This window comes from Saimiri boliviensis, chromosome 8 (assembly GCF_048565385.1).
Source record: "Saimiri boliviensis isolate mSaiBol1 chromosome 8, mSaiBol1.pri, whole genome shotgun sequence".
Classification (NCBI taxonomy): Eukaryota; Metazoa; Chordata; class Mammalia; order Primates; family Cebidae; genus Saimiri; species Saimiri boliviensis.
Genome location: NC_133456.1, coordinates 13,053,083 through 13,066,290, shown reverse-complemented (window position 1 = coordinate 13,066,290; position 13,208 = coordinate 13,053,083). Strand labels below are relative to the sequence as shown.

Sequence of the window (13,208 nt, the reverse complement as noted above, 5' to 3'; positions counted from 1 at the left end):
ACCTGCAAGTGGGCTGCTCGGGGGCACTTGGCAGTGGCTGGGGCTCAGGAGAAGTGGGAGCTCAGGGAAGAGAGGCTGGAACAGGGCTTAAAGGGCCTTGAAGGCCAGACCTGTCAGGGTCCATCACCTCCTCAGGCTGGAGAAGTCAGTGTAACCCGCAGTGATGGGGTCCTGAGGCCCCAGTACTTCTGCCCATCCTCTTCCACTGTCTCCCAAGATCATACAGGGAAGCCTGTTTCCAGATGCCTGTGATTTATTTCCAAAGGAGAGCTGCAGCACGTAGGAAAATACACATGGCTTTTCAGTCTACATGTTTACAGAGAAAAGAGATTCAGTCATTGGCTTTCTCAGTGCCATCATCCTGTTCCATGAGGCTCCAGGATGGATGGCCTGTCTCCAAGATCCCGCTTTCAAAGCAGCAGCTTGGCCAAGGCCTCTGGGGGTAGGAGTGAAGGGCAGCAACCCCCATATGGGGGTGGAGGGGAGCACATGAGCAGCACTCACTGCAAAGCTAAGGCAAAGAATAGAGCTGGTGGGAAATGCCTCCCCTCACCCCAGGGGCATGGCTTGCTGAGGCCCAGGATACAGACCAGGAAGGGTGGGGTGGGGTCTGGCCCAGCCTGGAGCAGCAGCAGGACTCTGAGTGTACACGTGCGTGTGGGGTGAAGAGGGGGGCATGCTGAACAGGAAGCCTATCAGGGTATAGAGGGGCTTCAGCCTGCATATTCCCCCTGCCCCAGAACAGCTCCCAGAACGTGGTCCCCAATCTGACACTTGGCCCCTCTCATAAATAAGCTCTACTTCAGGTGGGGGGCCCTGCTCAGGTTCCTTCTGCCACCTATCCCCTCCCACTGTCAGTGCAAAACATTCTTAGGGCCAAGCCCCTGAGTCCCCAAACCCTGACTGGAGCTGCAGGGAAGGGAGGACAGCAAGGTGCTAGCTGGGAGCCTCCCCCAGCACTGGGAATTCCTTGCACATCTCTTGGACAATCATACGGTCCATCTGGCACTGGGGTGAGGTCTCCTCCTCATTCAGGATGCGTCGCAGTATGGCCTGCAGGTCCGGCAGCCGGTGGCGGTGCTGCAGGTAGGGCGTGGTGCGGACTACGGCATGCATCAGGGAGAGGTACTCCATGCGCAGCTGTGGGAAGAGCAGGCCAGCTCAGGGACCCCAGGGAGGTATTGCGACCACCACTGGACAAGGGCAGGACCCCACTGCCCCACAGACCCCAGGGCTGTGGACCAGAACATCAGGGCTGCATCCCTAGCACCCAGAATGTATCTGGCACAGAGTTGGTCTTCAATAGTTTCTGAATAAGTGAATGAATGAATCATCCCAACCACAGACAGTCCCAAGTATGTGGGCTGCCCAGGGAAGTCCTGCCCATCCTTTAAAGCTGGTCCCCCAAGGTGCCTCTGTCTGTCAGCCAGTGGCCCTCTGCTGCTCACCCTATTCTCTCTTGCCCTGAGAGATGTCATGCACATTCACGGCTTCAAATAGTGACCCACTCGCATACCTCTCACCTAGAACTACCCTGTGAGCTCCAACAGGAATATTCAACTGCCCATTTATCATCTGCACATCTCAGAGACCCAAATCCACTTATCCACCATCAAACTCATGATCTTTCCCATCCTCCCAGAGCTGAAGGTTTTCTCATGTTCTTACCTTCAGAAAGAGCACTGTTGTTGACCCAAAAGCACAGACCTGAAACATGGTATCCTCTTTGCTTCCTGTCTCCCACATACCTCATATCCAAGCCATGTCCAAGACCTGGCCATCCTACCTCCTACATATGCCCTGAATCCATCTCCAACAGCCTCTCCTTCAACCCATACTCCCAGCACCTCTGGCTGAACCAGTTCCAACAGCCCCTATAATTTTTTTTTTTTTTTTTTTTTTTTTTTTTTTAAGACAGGGTTTCGTGCTATCACCCAGGCTGGAGTGCAGTGGCATGATCTCAGCTCACTACAACCTCTGCCTCCCAGGTTCAAGTGATTCTCCTGCCTCAGCCTCCCAAGTATCTGGGACTACAGGCATGCGCCACCATGCCCAACTACTTTTTGTATTTTTTAGTAAAGATGGGGTTTCGCCATGTTGGCCAGGCAGGTCTCAAACTTCAGACCTAAGTGATCTGCCCACCTTGACCTCCCAAAGTGCTGAGATTACAGGCGTGAGCCACCGTGCCCAGCCAGCCCTTATGACTTGACAGCTTGTTCTCACAGAGACCCCCCAAACCATGACCTGACCTAGCACTTTGTCTGCTTCCCTCAACATTCCTCATGTCTTTTTTTCACCTTTCATTAGAGGAGTAATACCAAAACCTCCTTTAGGCAGCATACCTTGCTAAGTCCCAGCGCTGGGTTTCATACAGAGGTGCCTGCACATAAAACGGCAGTGTCTAAGCTGTAGACAAATGCAGAGCCACGTGCAGGCCTAAATGTCATTCACCACCATGAACCCTGAATGGACACGCAGCACTGCCTGGGCCTCCCACTGCTTTTCCCTGCTGTGTTACTCTCCCTTAGAGTAGCAATAATACCCATGCTGTCTGTCTTCCAAACTTAAACTACCTAGTCAGCTGGCCTTGTGCTTCATAGAGAAAACAAAAGTAATCTTGCATAAAGCCGTCTTTCTCCTCAGTACCCACATCTCACCTGTCCCTACCAGAATGAGCGGCCCTAGCTCCTGTTCACGTAGGCATGGACCAAGACTCTCCCCTGCTGACTCCTGTGGTGGCCCACCATCTCCAACACATCATCCACCTCTCTGTGCTTGCTGGATCATTCCCTCTGGCCAGAACATGCACCACGATCCCTATCTTTTTTTTTTTTTTTTTTCTGAGACAAGGTCTTGCTTTGTTGCCCATGTCAGAGTGCAATGGCACAATCATGGCTCACTGCAGCCTTAACCTCCTGGGCTCATGTAATCTTCTCACTTCAGCCTCCAAAGTAGCTGGAATTACAGGTGCATATCACCATGCCCAGCTAATTTTATTTTATTTTGAGACAGAGTCTCGCTGTGTCGCCAGGTGCCAAGCACCAGGCTGGAGTGCAGTGCCGTCATCTCGGCTCACTGCAACCTCCGCCTCCTGGGTTCAAGCAATTGTCCTGCCTCAGCCTCCTGAGTAGCTGGGACTACAGGCGCGCACCACCACACCCAGCTAATTTTTGTATTTTAGTAGAGACGGGGTTTCACTATGTTGGCCAGGATGGTCTCGGTCTCTTGACCTTGTGATCTGCCTGCCTTGGCCTCCCAAGGTGCTAGGATGACAGACATGAGCCACCAAGCCCGGCCCCAATTTTATTTTTTATTGTGGTCCATCAGGCTACACAGAGGTCTCACTATGTTGCCCAAGCTGATCTTGAATTCAGGGACTCAAGTGATCCTCCCGCTTCAGCCTCCCAATGTGCTGGGATTACAGGTGTGAGCCACCATGCCTGGCCAACATCCCATCTTCAAAACATTCTTCCTTGCTAGGCATGGTGGCTCATGCCTGTAATCCCAGCACTTTGGGAGGCTGAGGCAGGTGGATTGCATGAGGTCAGGAGTTTGAGACCAGCCTGGCCAACGTGACGAAACCCCGTCTCCACTAAAATACAAAAATTAGCTGGGCGTGGTGGTGTGTGCCTATAATCCCAGCAACTCAGGAGGCTGAGGCAGGAGAGTAACTTGAACCTGGGAGGCAGAGGTTGCAGTGAGCCAGGATCGCGCCATTGCACTCCAGCCTGGGAGACTCCGTCTCAAAAAGCAACAACAACAACAAAATGAAACACTCTCCCTATCCCCACGTCATCTCCCTCCAGTGACCTCCCTCGCATTTTTCTCTTCCCCTTCACAGAAAATTCACAAGAGTTGTCTCCATTTACTGCTTCCAACTCTCCCCTCATTCTGACTCCCCAATAACTTCAAGTTCTCTCAAACTTTCTCTTCAGACTCTCCTCCTTGCACCCCACCGACACTGGTAATCAGTCATCACTGATCTCTGTGTGGTGAATCCAATGGCCAATTCTCAGCCCATCTTGCTCAAGCTGTTAACGGTGTAGAGAGGGCTGATCTTCCTCTAAACATGTGGCTTTGGGCTCCCGCTTTTTTGCTTCTCTTCCTGGGTTTCTCCCTCGTTGTTCCAGCTGTGCCCAGGGCTGCAGGCTGAGCTTCCCACTGACCTGCCCATCTATCTCATTTCTGAGAAAATCATATTGTCACAGGCTTCCCATCATCACAGACAACTCCAAAATGTCTCTCTAGTCCCAGCTCATTCCCCACTGCCTCCCTGATGCCCTTGGTACCTGGGTGTCTAGCAGGCATCTCCTCAATCTTGACACATTCAAAACACAACTCTCTATTTTCCCCCAAGAAGTTCTCACAGCCTTCCCAGCTTCAACCATCAGCACTTCATCCATCTAGCTACTCAAGATGTACCAAGCGGCAAGCCCTGCCAGACCCACTTACTAAGCACTCCACACCTGGCCTCTTCTCGCCACTGCCAGGCCCGTCCCCACCCCATCCATGCCACCTGGACCACTGCGGCTGCTTCCTCCCTGGCCGGCTTCCACTCTGCTGGCACACAGTTCAGATTCTATGTGGGATGTTAGTCACATCACATTCCCTATTCCTGAGGAGATCACAACCTCCTGCAGCAGCCTCTGAGGCTCTGTGTAAACTCCATCCTCCATGCCTCATCTCCCACCCCTCCCTCCTCTCCAGCCTCCCGCAGCCGCCGCACCTCCAGATCACTCATGGCTGGCTCTTTTGGCTCCTGGTGCACCTGTTGTGGTTTCTGAGTGGCCACCCACACTTACCTGGCTCCAGCAGTGGCCTTACCCCTCATCTCCACTCAATGTCATGCCCCCTGCCATTCTGTTTCAGTTTCCACACCGTGACCCTTCCTGCTGCAGCCATCTCCAGGTACCTTGTCTCCTGGTGACAGGTCCGCGATGTGCCGCACAGTGATGTCAATGAGAGCCATCATGTCTGTGTGGTAGAAGATGGCAGCCGTTGCCGGGCTGCCAAACACATCCTGAAGGAACTTGAGGACAGAGTGTGGCGGCTGTGGCTCATGTTTGAAGATACGCACGGGGTCATCTAGGAGGCAGGAGTCACAGGAGTCAGTGTGGTCCTTGTGGGAGTCCCAGAGTCACCCCAGGGGTTACAGGAGTCATTGCAGGGGTCATGGAGTCACAGGGCATCGAACTGGTACCCGCGCAGATTCCCGGGCCCTCACCCCCTCTGTTCAGGAGCAACAACAACTTCTCAGAGAAGATCTTGACGTTGGTGTGTTTGCTCAGGGCGGCCATGATGACATTCTGGTCAGGGGCTAAGGAAGGACATGGGTATAGACAGGGTGCTGAGCCTGAGAGCCCCCATGTGCTCAGCCACCGCCTGGGCAGGCCCCGCCCCACCTGGCAAGTGCAGATTGAGAGCCAGAAGCAGGTTCACGCAGAGGTCTGGCAGCTGCTCCGTGGTGTCCATGGGCAGGCCGTCCTCAACGATGCTCAATAGGAACTGGGCGAAAGGCGTGCCCAGGTGCTCTGGGAGAGGGGGGCACAGAAGTCTGCAGCCCCATTCTCCCCCAAAACCCACTACCCACCCTTCTCGGCTTTCTGTGAGCCTTGGGGATATCCTATCCCTGCTAGGCTGTGTAGCTAGCAGGTCCCAGGCCCTCAGACCATGGGCCCTGGCTCAGGACCTGTGATCAGCAGGTTGGTGACTGTATTCTTACCATAGTGTGCATAGGGCACCGCCTCTCCCATGGAGAAGACCATGGCCAGGATGAGGGCAGAGTAACAGAGTTTCTGGTGGTCTGGGGGGGGGAAGGCAGGCAGTCAGAGTCCCCAGAGAGGGCAAGAAACCCCAGCAGATGGCAGGAACCCCCTCCAGATGGCAAGAAGTTCCCTCCCACCCCGCCCTCTAGCCTCACCCTGTGTGTCTGTCTGCATGTCTCTCGCCAGCTCCACAGGCAGCACAGATGACACAAGCGTGGAGATGATGGCTGCGTCCAGACTGCACATGGCGCCGAAGCACTTGAGAAGCAGCAGCCGCAGTGATGCTCGGTGCTCCTAGCAGGGAACCCTGTGTGCTCAGTGCCTGGAACTCCCCCACTACCTAGGTCTCTCCAAGCCCCCTCCCCTCGTCCTTCACATACCATTTGGTAATAGGCCACCAAGGCCAGGACAGACTCGAACTCGTTTCTCTTGCACATTTTCTTGCAAACTTCAGGGTCTGCATCGGTCTACCAAAAAGAGGAAGTGAGAGTGTCAGCCAGCATGAGTGGGGCTGTGCAGCCACATAAGAGAGGGCTGAGCACATATGTGTACGGGAGACTCCCAGGCACTGTAGAGGGATGCTGCAAGGCGGGGTCACTGTTCCCCATGTCGGGTATGTGTGTGGGCCCCCACCCTCACCAGAATATGCAGCAGCTCCTCCAGGTAGCAGCGGATGACACCCTCATCCTCATAAAGTGCCCAACTGCGCTGCTGGGCGTCGTCCTTCCGCCGAGCTAGGTCTGCAAAGATCACCTCCAGTCTCTGCTGGTCATGGCAGACCTGCCCTGAGGGCAGGGCCGTGCTGAGGTCCTAGGGGGAGGGCGAAGCATGACTCAGCATACTCTCTAACCTCACCATCTCCGGGAAGCCCCCAAGGCCTGGAGAGTCCACCTGCGGACCTATACTCTGAACTCGAGTCCGTCCTGGCCCACACTGGCTCAACTCCAGTCTTGATGACCTCCCAGGACAGGACTCAACAGGAGACTCATCTGTTGGGGGGTTTTCAACAGCTCAGCTCCCATCCCAGACCTGGATAAACACCACCGACTAGGAGGGCCATGAACTCTGTCACTGCCAAATGTGACTCTGAGACCTCACTCTCCCATTCCACACAAAGTGGTACAGGGCTGTCACCTATCAACTTCCCACATCTTCCTTGAACCCTGCTGACCAGGCACTGGCTGTTGTGCCCAGCACAGGCAAGCCCATTGGCCCACTCCCCAAAACCCAAACCAGAACTGTAAGAGGAACCATGGGGCGCTAAAGAGGGACCCCTGGTCTATCTGATCCCAATCATATATGCTGGGCTCACTGCCCTGTCCTGCTCGTGAGTGCCAAGGATTCCAACCATCCCATCATGCCCACACACCTCACTCCCTCTCATCCAAGTCAGCTCCTAGGACTCCGTCACAATCACAGCTCTCCCAGCACTCAATCTCTCACTGCCAAGGTCAGCAAGGCACTACCCTCACCCATGCCCTATGTCCATTCCTTCCCTGCAGCCAGACAGAACTCTTGGCCACCCACATCTGGTCTCATCTGTCACCTGCCCCAGGTCTCACCTCCTCCCAGAGCACCCACTTCCTCACTCCCTGTTTTCTAGCCCTGCAGGCCTTGTTCCACTTCCTCCCACGAGCCAGCTCACTCCTGCCTTGTGGCCCTTGTCCAGGCTGCGCATCTGCCTGGACTGCTTGTCCTTCCTTTCTGCTTCAGAAATCGGCTCAATGTCCCCAGTGTCCAGCACAGTAAGAGCTCCGAGCCAGAGCTTGAGAAATACCTGTAATGTACGGGCTGGACAAGTGCGTGAGGGTGGGAACAGGGTGGGTAGCAGGGTGGCCCTGCTATACCGCCCACCCTCACCTTGCCCTCTACAAGTGAGAGGAGGACCTGCTCCATGACAGGTGAGCTGGCTGGCACGGAGGCCTGGATGTGACCCACTATGACGCCGATGGCCACCCGGCACAATTCATGGCTCAGGCCAGTGTTTCTCCGCACAAGCTCCATCAGCTCAGCCCCAATGGTCCTGGGCACAGCCGCCTCAGCTTCTGCCTTCTCCTCTGTGGTCCCCAGGTTCAGTGTACCCAGGGCTTCCAGGTCATCAGAGGCTGAGGTTGTACCAGCTGCCACTTCTTCTTCTGCAGGGGTTTCAGGAGCTGAGGCCCTGGAGGGAGGGGGCTGGACTTGGGACACGGTGGTGTGGGTGCTTCGGCGGGGTACAGGTGGGGGTGTGGGTGAGCAGCTGGAGCCCGGCTCAGATGGGCTGGAGCTGGTATAGAGCGTGTCCAGGGAGGTGCTGCTGACTGAGGAGCCGCTGGACACACAGTTACCCCCGGAGGGCGTGGTGTTGTGGCCACCTGTGAGCAGTGAGTAAAAGCTGTGCCGGGGCAGCCCCCTGGAAAACCATACCCTTCCTTGCCCAGAGCCCCTGTCTCCTAACACAGGGCCTAGTTTCTCGGCTAGGCACTGTTTCCCCACAAAGCCCAGAGCCCCTAATTGCCCCAACATGGGAGTCCTGTCTTCTTCCCAAGCTTAGAGCCTCCAACTCCCTGACATGGGCAGAATAACCACTCCAAGCACAGGGTGCCTCTACCCTAATTCCCCGAACCCTGCCTTCTTACCGCTCCCAGAGGCCATCAGGGCCTCTCGGTCTCGGCGCTTCACTGGTGGCGGCGGTGTGGTGGGTGCTGCTCGGCGAGGCTGTGGTGGGATCTGGGAAGACGGAAGTAGGATCTGGGAGGACAGACTGACATCCAGGGCGGCAGCCAGGCTTGGGCCCGGAGCCCTGGGCATCAGCAGGACTATGGCTCTGGGGTGCATCACTCCTGAGTGGACCCCTTGAGCCTCTGGATGAAGCCTTAAGCCCCACCCAACTCCCTTCTCCAGGATGCCCTCACCACACACCTGGTAGAGGCCTCCATCCGCCCCAAGATGCTCAGAACTGGGCAGGCTGTGCTGCCGCTCGAACCCGGCTCGACACACCCCATTGGGCTGCCTGGCTACAGCAGCATCCAAGTGGTGGTCACTGGTTGATGGGGTCATAACTGCAACACTGGAGGCTGAAGGGCCTCTGCGTGACAGGGTCTCTTTCCGGTGGTGGATCAGCTTCCTGATGGAGGGACAGGGAGACTATGGGGGTTGCATCTCACAGCTCAAAGTCCTCATATGCCTCCTGTGGGATGCTGGGACCCCATAGCCCAGGCCCCTCAGACACCCCTCTCTCCTCCATGCTCCCGCCCAGCCTGCACTGCCCCATACTATCCTCAGTCCTGTGCTCTGCACATCCCTGGTGCTCAATGAAGGACCTGACCCCATCATGCTCTCTGGGAGGTGCCACTCCCCCGCCACCCCTGCCAACCCTCACATTCCCCAGGCCTACCTGCCCCATGACACTCACTAAAGAACCCCGCCCCACATGCTCACTGGGCGGCGCCTCTCCACTCCCCCTCCACTTACTGGAGGACCCCACGCTGTTCCAGGCTGTACTTGCCACCGTCCCGCGTGGCTGTGTTGTGCACAGCCTCGATGGCCCGGTCAATAGCCTGGAGGACATCCTGCTCCAGGCCCTGGGGAGCAGGGGACAGCAGTTAGACCTGAAGGCCAAATGGAGGTGCTAAGGCCAGACCCAGACCGAGACAGAACCCAGGTCAGAGAACCATTACAGCTAAAGCCTGGAATACTAGACACAGCACAGAAAGTTGAACCCGAATATGGAGTGAGGTTTTCAAGCTGCATCACTCAGGGAGCTGAGACACAGGGTGACCCCTACGCAGCCACATTACATATGGAGGCCCCGATCAGGATTTTACTCCACAGCAAGGCTCTTGGCTAAGATGTCTCTGAAAATCAGAGTTCTAAAGCAAAAAAGCCCAGATTCCCAGCTTGGGGCCAGGAGTGCATACCTAGTCTATCCCTGATTTTGGCTCAGAGCCCAGGTTGAGATGCTAAGCAGGAGGCCTCCAGTGTCTGGAATCCTTAATACATCACTCTGCATCTTGCTGCTCTTTCGCAAAACCAAGGTCATACCCCAGCACAGCCCTGTCTTTGCAGAGCCCTCTGTAAGCCCTGGGAGCTGGTCAAAGGGCCTTACCCCTCCCCAACCCTGCTCTGGCCCTCATCCCCACAAGGTATCTCAGTAAGCTTCCAGACCTTTCCTAGGAAGCAGTTCTGTATTTGTGGCAAAGGATGAACATGAGAGAAGGGCCTAGGCCCTGCTCCAGGTTCTGTATTACCATCCCCAACAACCCAGGGGTCCACCCGGTCTATTTGTGATGGGGGATGTGGGGGACCAGCTACCCCCAGCCCTCCCCTGGCCCTGGCACACATGGTCCATCAGGCTACACAGGAGCCCCAGAGCAGAGATGAACTCACTCCACCATGAGTTTGAGAAGCTGAGAAGCTTACCTGATGGGGACAGACAGGGGGGCACAGAGGTCAGCAAAGCCCTCCAGGTGGCATGAGGTGTGCCAGAGTGCAGGGAGAGGAGACAGATGGGGGGACGGAAAGAGAAAGACACACATACACACAGTAAGAAAGGCATGGAGAAAGAGAGGAGCTCAGAGAGGAATGGAGCAGCAGACAGAGGGAAACAACGCAGAAAGAAACTGAGAGCCAGAGCCAGAGTGTGGGGGAGCGTCGGAGGAAGAAATGAAAACACACACAGGTGGAGTCAGAACGACACAGGCAGAGAGGCACAGAGAGTCACAGCAATGAGACAGAAAGAGACACGCAGAAACTGAGAAACGGTGTCAGAGAAGACGGTAGCCTCTCTGCCCTCCACAAACACTTTGCCCCACTGGTCCTGGCTGGAAGCAGGGGACTCATAGGCCCTTGACCTCTATGCCCAGTAGGGGAAGAGACAGGGCTTTCCTCAGAGGCCGTAAATGAGACCCCATTCCCAAAAAGATGGGTCTGACACACAGCAACCATGGTATCCACGGCCCTCACTCCCACCCCTGGCACTGCTAGATGGGATCACGCCAAGGGTCTATGAGGAAGCCCCTAGGGCCCAGGGCCCATCCTCCCTGGTAAGACCAGATGACACTTCCAAATTTATCATGTTATTTCTGTCCTGAACTGGGCTGGGACAGGATGTTTCCTAAAGGATCGGGACTAGGACGGGGCGGGGGTGTCTGGCACAGGCCAGGCAGCTCTGGGCCCTTCTTCCCCCTCTGGTCAGAATAGACCAGCTGGAGACACCGCACCCCAACCCCCGCAGCAGGGCTACTCTTAGGGAAACAGGAACTGGGACTGCAGCTTCCACTGGAAGGAAATGGGGCCACCGGCAGACCAGGGGAAGCTATAAGAACTCATTTCGTCACAATGGGAGCAGTCCCTACTCTAGGCTGGGGACCAGAAGGGATGGAGCCCCTTCACTTTCAAAGGAAGAATGTTTGAGAAGTCAGGGCTGGGGAGTGGAGGGAGCAGTGTGCCCTGTCAGCATAGGCCTCGGTCCTTGGTTCAAATAAAGTTAGGAGAGACTTAAGAAGAGCCTAGAGGGTGGCTGAGCACAGGCTAGTGAAAGACACTAAAGTACCAAAGCTTGGGTGTCACACAGAGGATGGAGGTGACTATGGCTCCAGGGTCCAAGTTGGGAGGTTGAGGACCTGCAGGATGATTGGGGAAACAGGTGGTGTCCAAGATGGCCCAGGTTTCAGTGGTGGCTTCAAAGGGGGGAGGGGGGAGGGAAAAGGGGAAGGGGGAAGGGGGAAGGAGGGAAGGAGGGAGGGTGGGTGTGGGGTCCTAGGAATCCACAGGAGCATATTAAGGGTCTGGGGTCTCAGGGACTTGAATAATTGGCCAGAATTCGGTGGGGATGAAATCTCAGGGTCACCACTCATATGGCAGATTCGATATTGTTGGGTCTGGGGTGCCGAGGAGTCTCAGTCCCAGAGTTAGGCTTTTGGTCGATCGGGAGTTGGCCTGTCAAGGGCCTGGTCTTTTGTAGGTGATGCTGACTCTTGGGGTCTCGAGCCCTCGTGGGTCCGAGGGTCAGGTTCTCAAATTGCCTGGTTGATAGAGGTCCTAGCCTCGGGTCCCGGAGAGGGTGGGGCTCCTGGGTCGGTTCCGCGGGGCTGTGAAGGGGTCCTGCCCTAAGGGCGCGGAGGCCGGGCGGGGAGGGGCGCACTCACCTGCAGGCGGCGCAGGTAGGCTGGTGGCACGTAGCCCGTCTCACCACTGCGCGCCCGCGCTGCCAGCCACCAGTGCGCGCTGCTTCGCTCCAGCACCAGGAAGGTCTCGCCCGCGGCGAACGCCAGCGCGTTGGGCTCCGCCGAGCGGAACGCGTACAGCGCACGGTACATGGGGCTGGGCCGGTCAAGTGCAGGGATGGTGGCAAGGGCTGCGGAGCCACAACGCCAGGCCTGGAACTCCGCGCTGCACCGCCCCGCGCTCGCCCCGCCCCGTGACACATCAAGCATGCGCGCGCGCGCCCGCTGGCCAAAGCCCCGCCCTGGGCTGTAACGTTCCATGCGCTGGAGCGCAGCGCCCCCGCGCGGCCACGAGAGGTGCGGCGGGGCGGGGCTCCAGAGCTTGCTGTCGCCTCTGGTCCCTCCCGACTCCAGGACTCCAGGCCCCTCATCCCCGGACCCCGCACCCTCAATCCTCACCCCGGCCTCGGCTTCATCCGTCTAGCCCTCGGCTCCCTTTCCTCGCTCAAGTCCGAGCGCTGCGTCCAGTCCTACCTCCCGGTGAAAGCGCGCTCCGCTCCCGCCGCCCTAGGGGAGTGGGTCCCATCTACTAACCTCAAGGACGGCGACTTCGAAAAGACGATCTTGCTGATCCGACACTTGGAAGCCCCCGTGGGGCCCGGCTCTCATCCGTGTGTCTAGGCCTCACCACCTCTATTCATTCACCGAGTGCCGATGGTGGCCAGTGGGGAGCAAGGGTGGGGAAAAGAGGGCTACAAAAACAGAAGAAACCAGGCGGGGCTATTCCCTGTCTAAAGACCTCCCATCTTTGCTCCCCACCAGCCACGGCTGGTTTTCTCTATATTGGGTCTTTGCATATTCTGCTCCCTCTAACTGGGACACTTCTCTTCTGTCTCCTTTAGTATTTGTCCGTCAAGCTCCCACCTCTATCACTACCTATCATCTTGCTGTGTTTTATTGCCTTTATAGGATTTTTTTTTTTTTTTTTTTTTTTTTTTGAGATGGAGTTTCGCTCTTGTTACCCAGGCTGGAGTGCAATGGCGCGATCTCGGCTCACCGCAACCTCCGCCTCCTGGGTTCAAGCAATTCTCCTGCCTCAGCCTCCTGAGTAGCTGGGACTACAGGCACGCACCACCATGCCCAGCTAATGTTTTGTATTTTTAGTAGAGACGGGGTTTCACCATGTTGACCAGAATGGTCTCGATCTCTTGACCTCGTGATCCACCCGCCTCGGCCTCCCAAAGTGCTGGGATTACAGGCTTGAGCCACCGCGCCCGGCTTGCCTTTATAGGATTTA

The 13,208-nt window shown here is 56.5% G+C and overlaps 1 protein-coding gene across 2 annotated transcripts; it reads right to left on the bottom strand.

The window, feature by feature from the left end:
* Window positions 1-235: 235 nt before the first annotated feature.
* Window positions 236-12,687, bottom strand: NCKIPSD (NCK interacting protein with SH3 domain). 2 transcript variants are annotated; one of them, XM_074403899.1, is made up of 13 exons: window positions 12,506-12,687; window positions 9,219-9,328; window positions 8,667-8,871; window positions 8,384-8,474; window positions 7,626-8,119; window positions 6,405-6,575; window positions 6,146-6,232; window positions 5,921-6,059; window positions 5,723-5,803; window positions 5,403-5,531; window positions 5,225-5,317; window positions 4,913-5,085; window positions 236-1,140 (listed from the first exon to the last, which is right to left on the bottom strand). In XM_074403899.1, exons 1-13 carry the CDS (start codon window positions 12,578-12,580, stop codon window positions 937-939), a joined length of 2,052 nt encoding a protein of 683 aa, XP_074260000.1. In that variant the 5' UTR covers window positions 12,581-12,687; the 3' UTR covers window positions 236-936. The 2 variants fall into 2 exon arrangements, with proteins under 2 accessions (XP_074260000.1, XP_003926360.1); XM_003926311.3 differs by lacking the exon at window positions 12,506-12,687 and adding an exon at window positions 11,894-12,183.
* Between the last annotated feature and the right edge of the window lie 521 nt (window positions 12,688-13,208).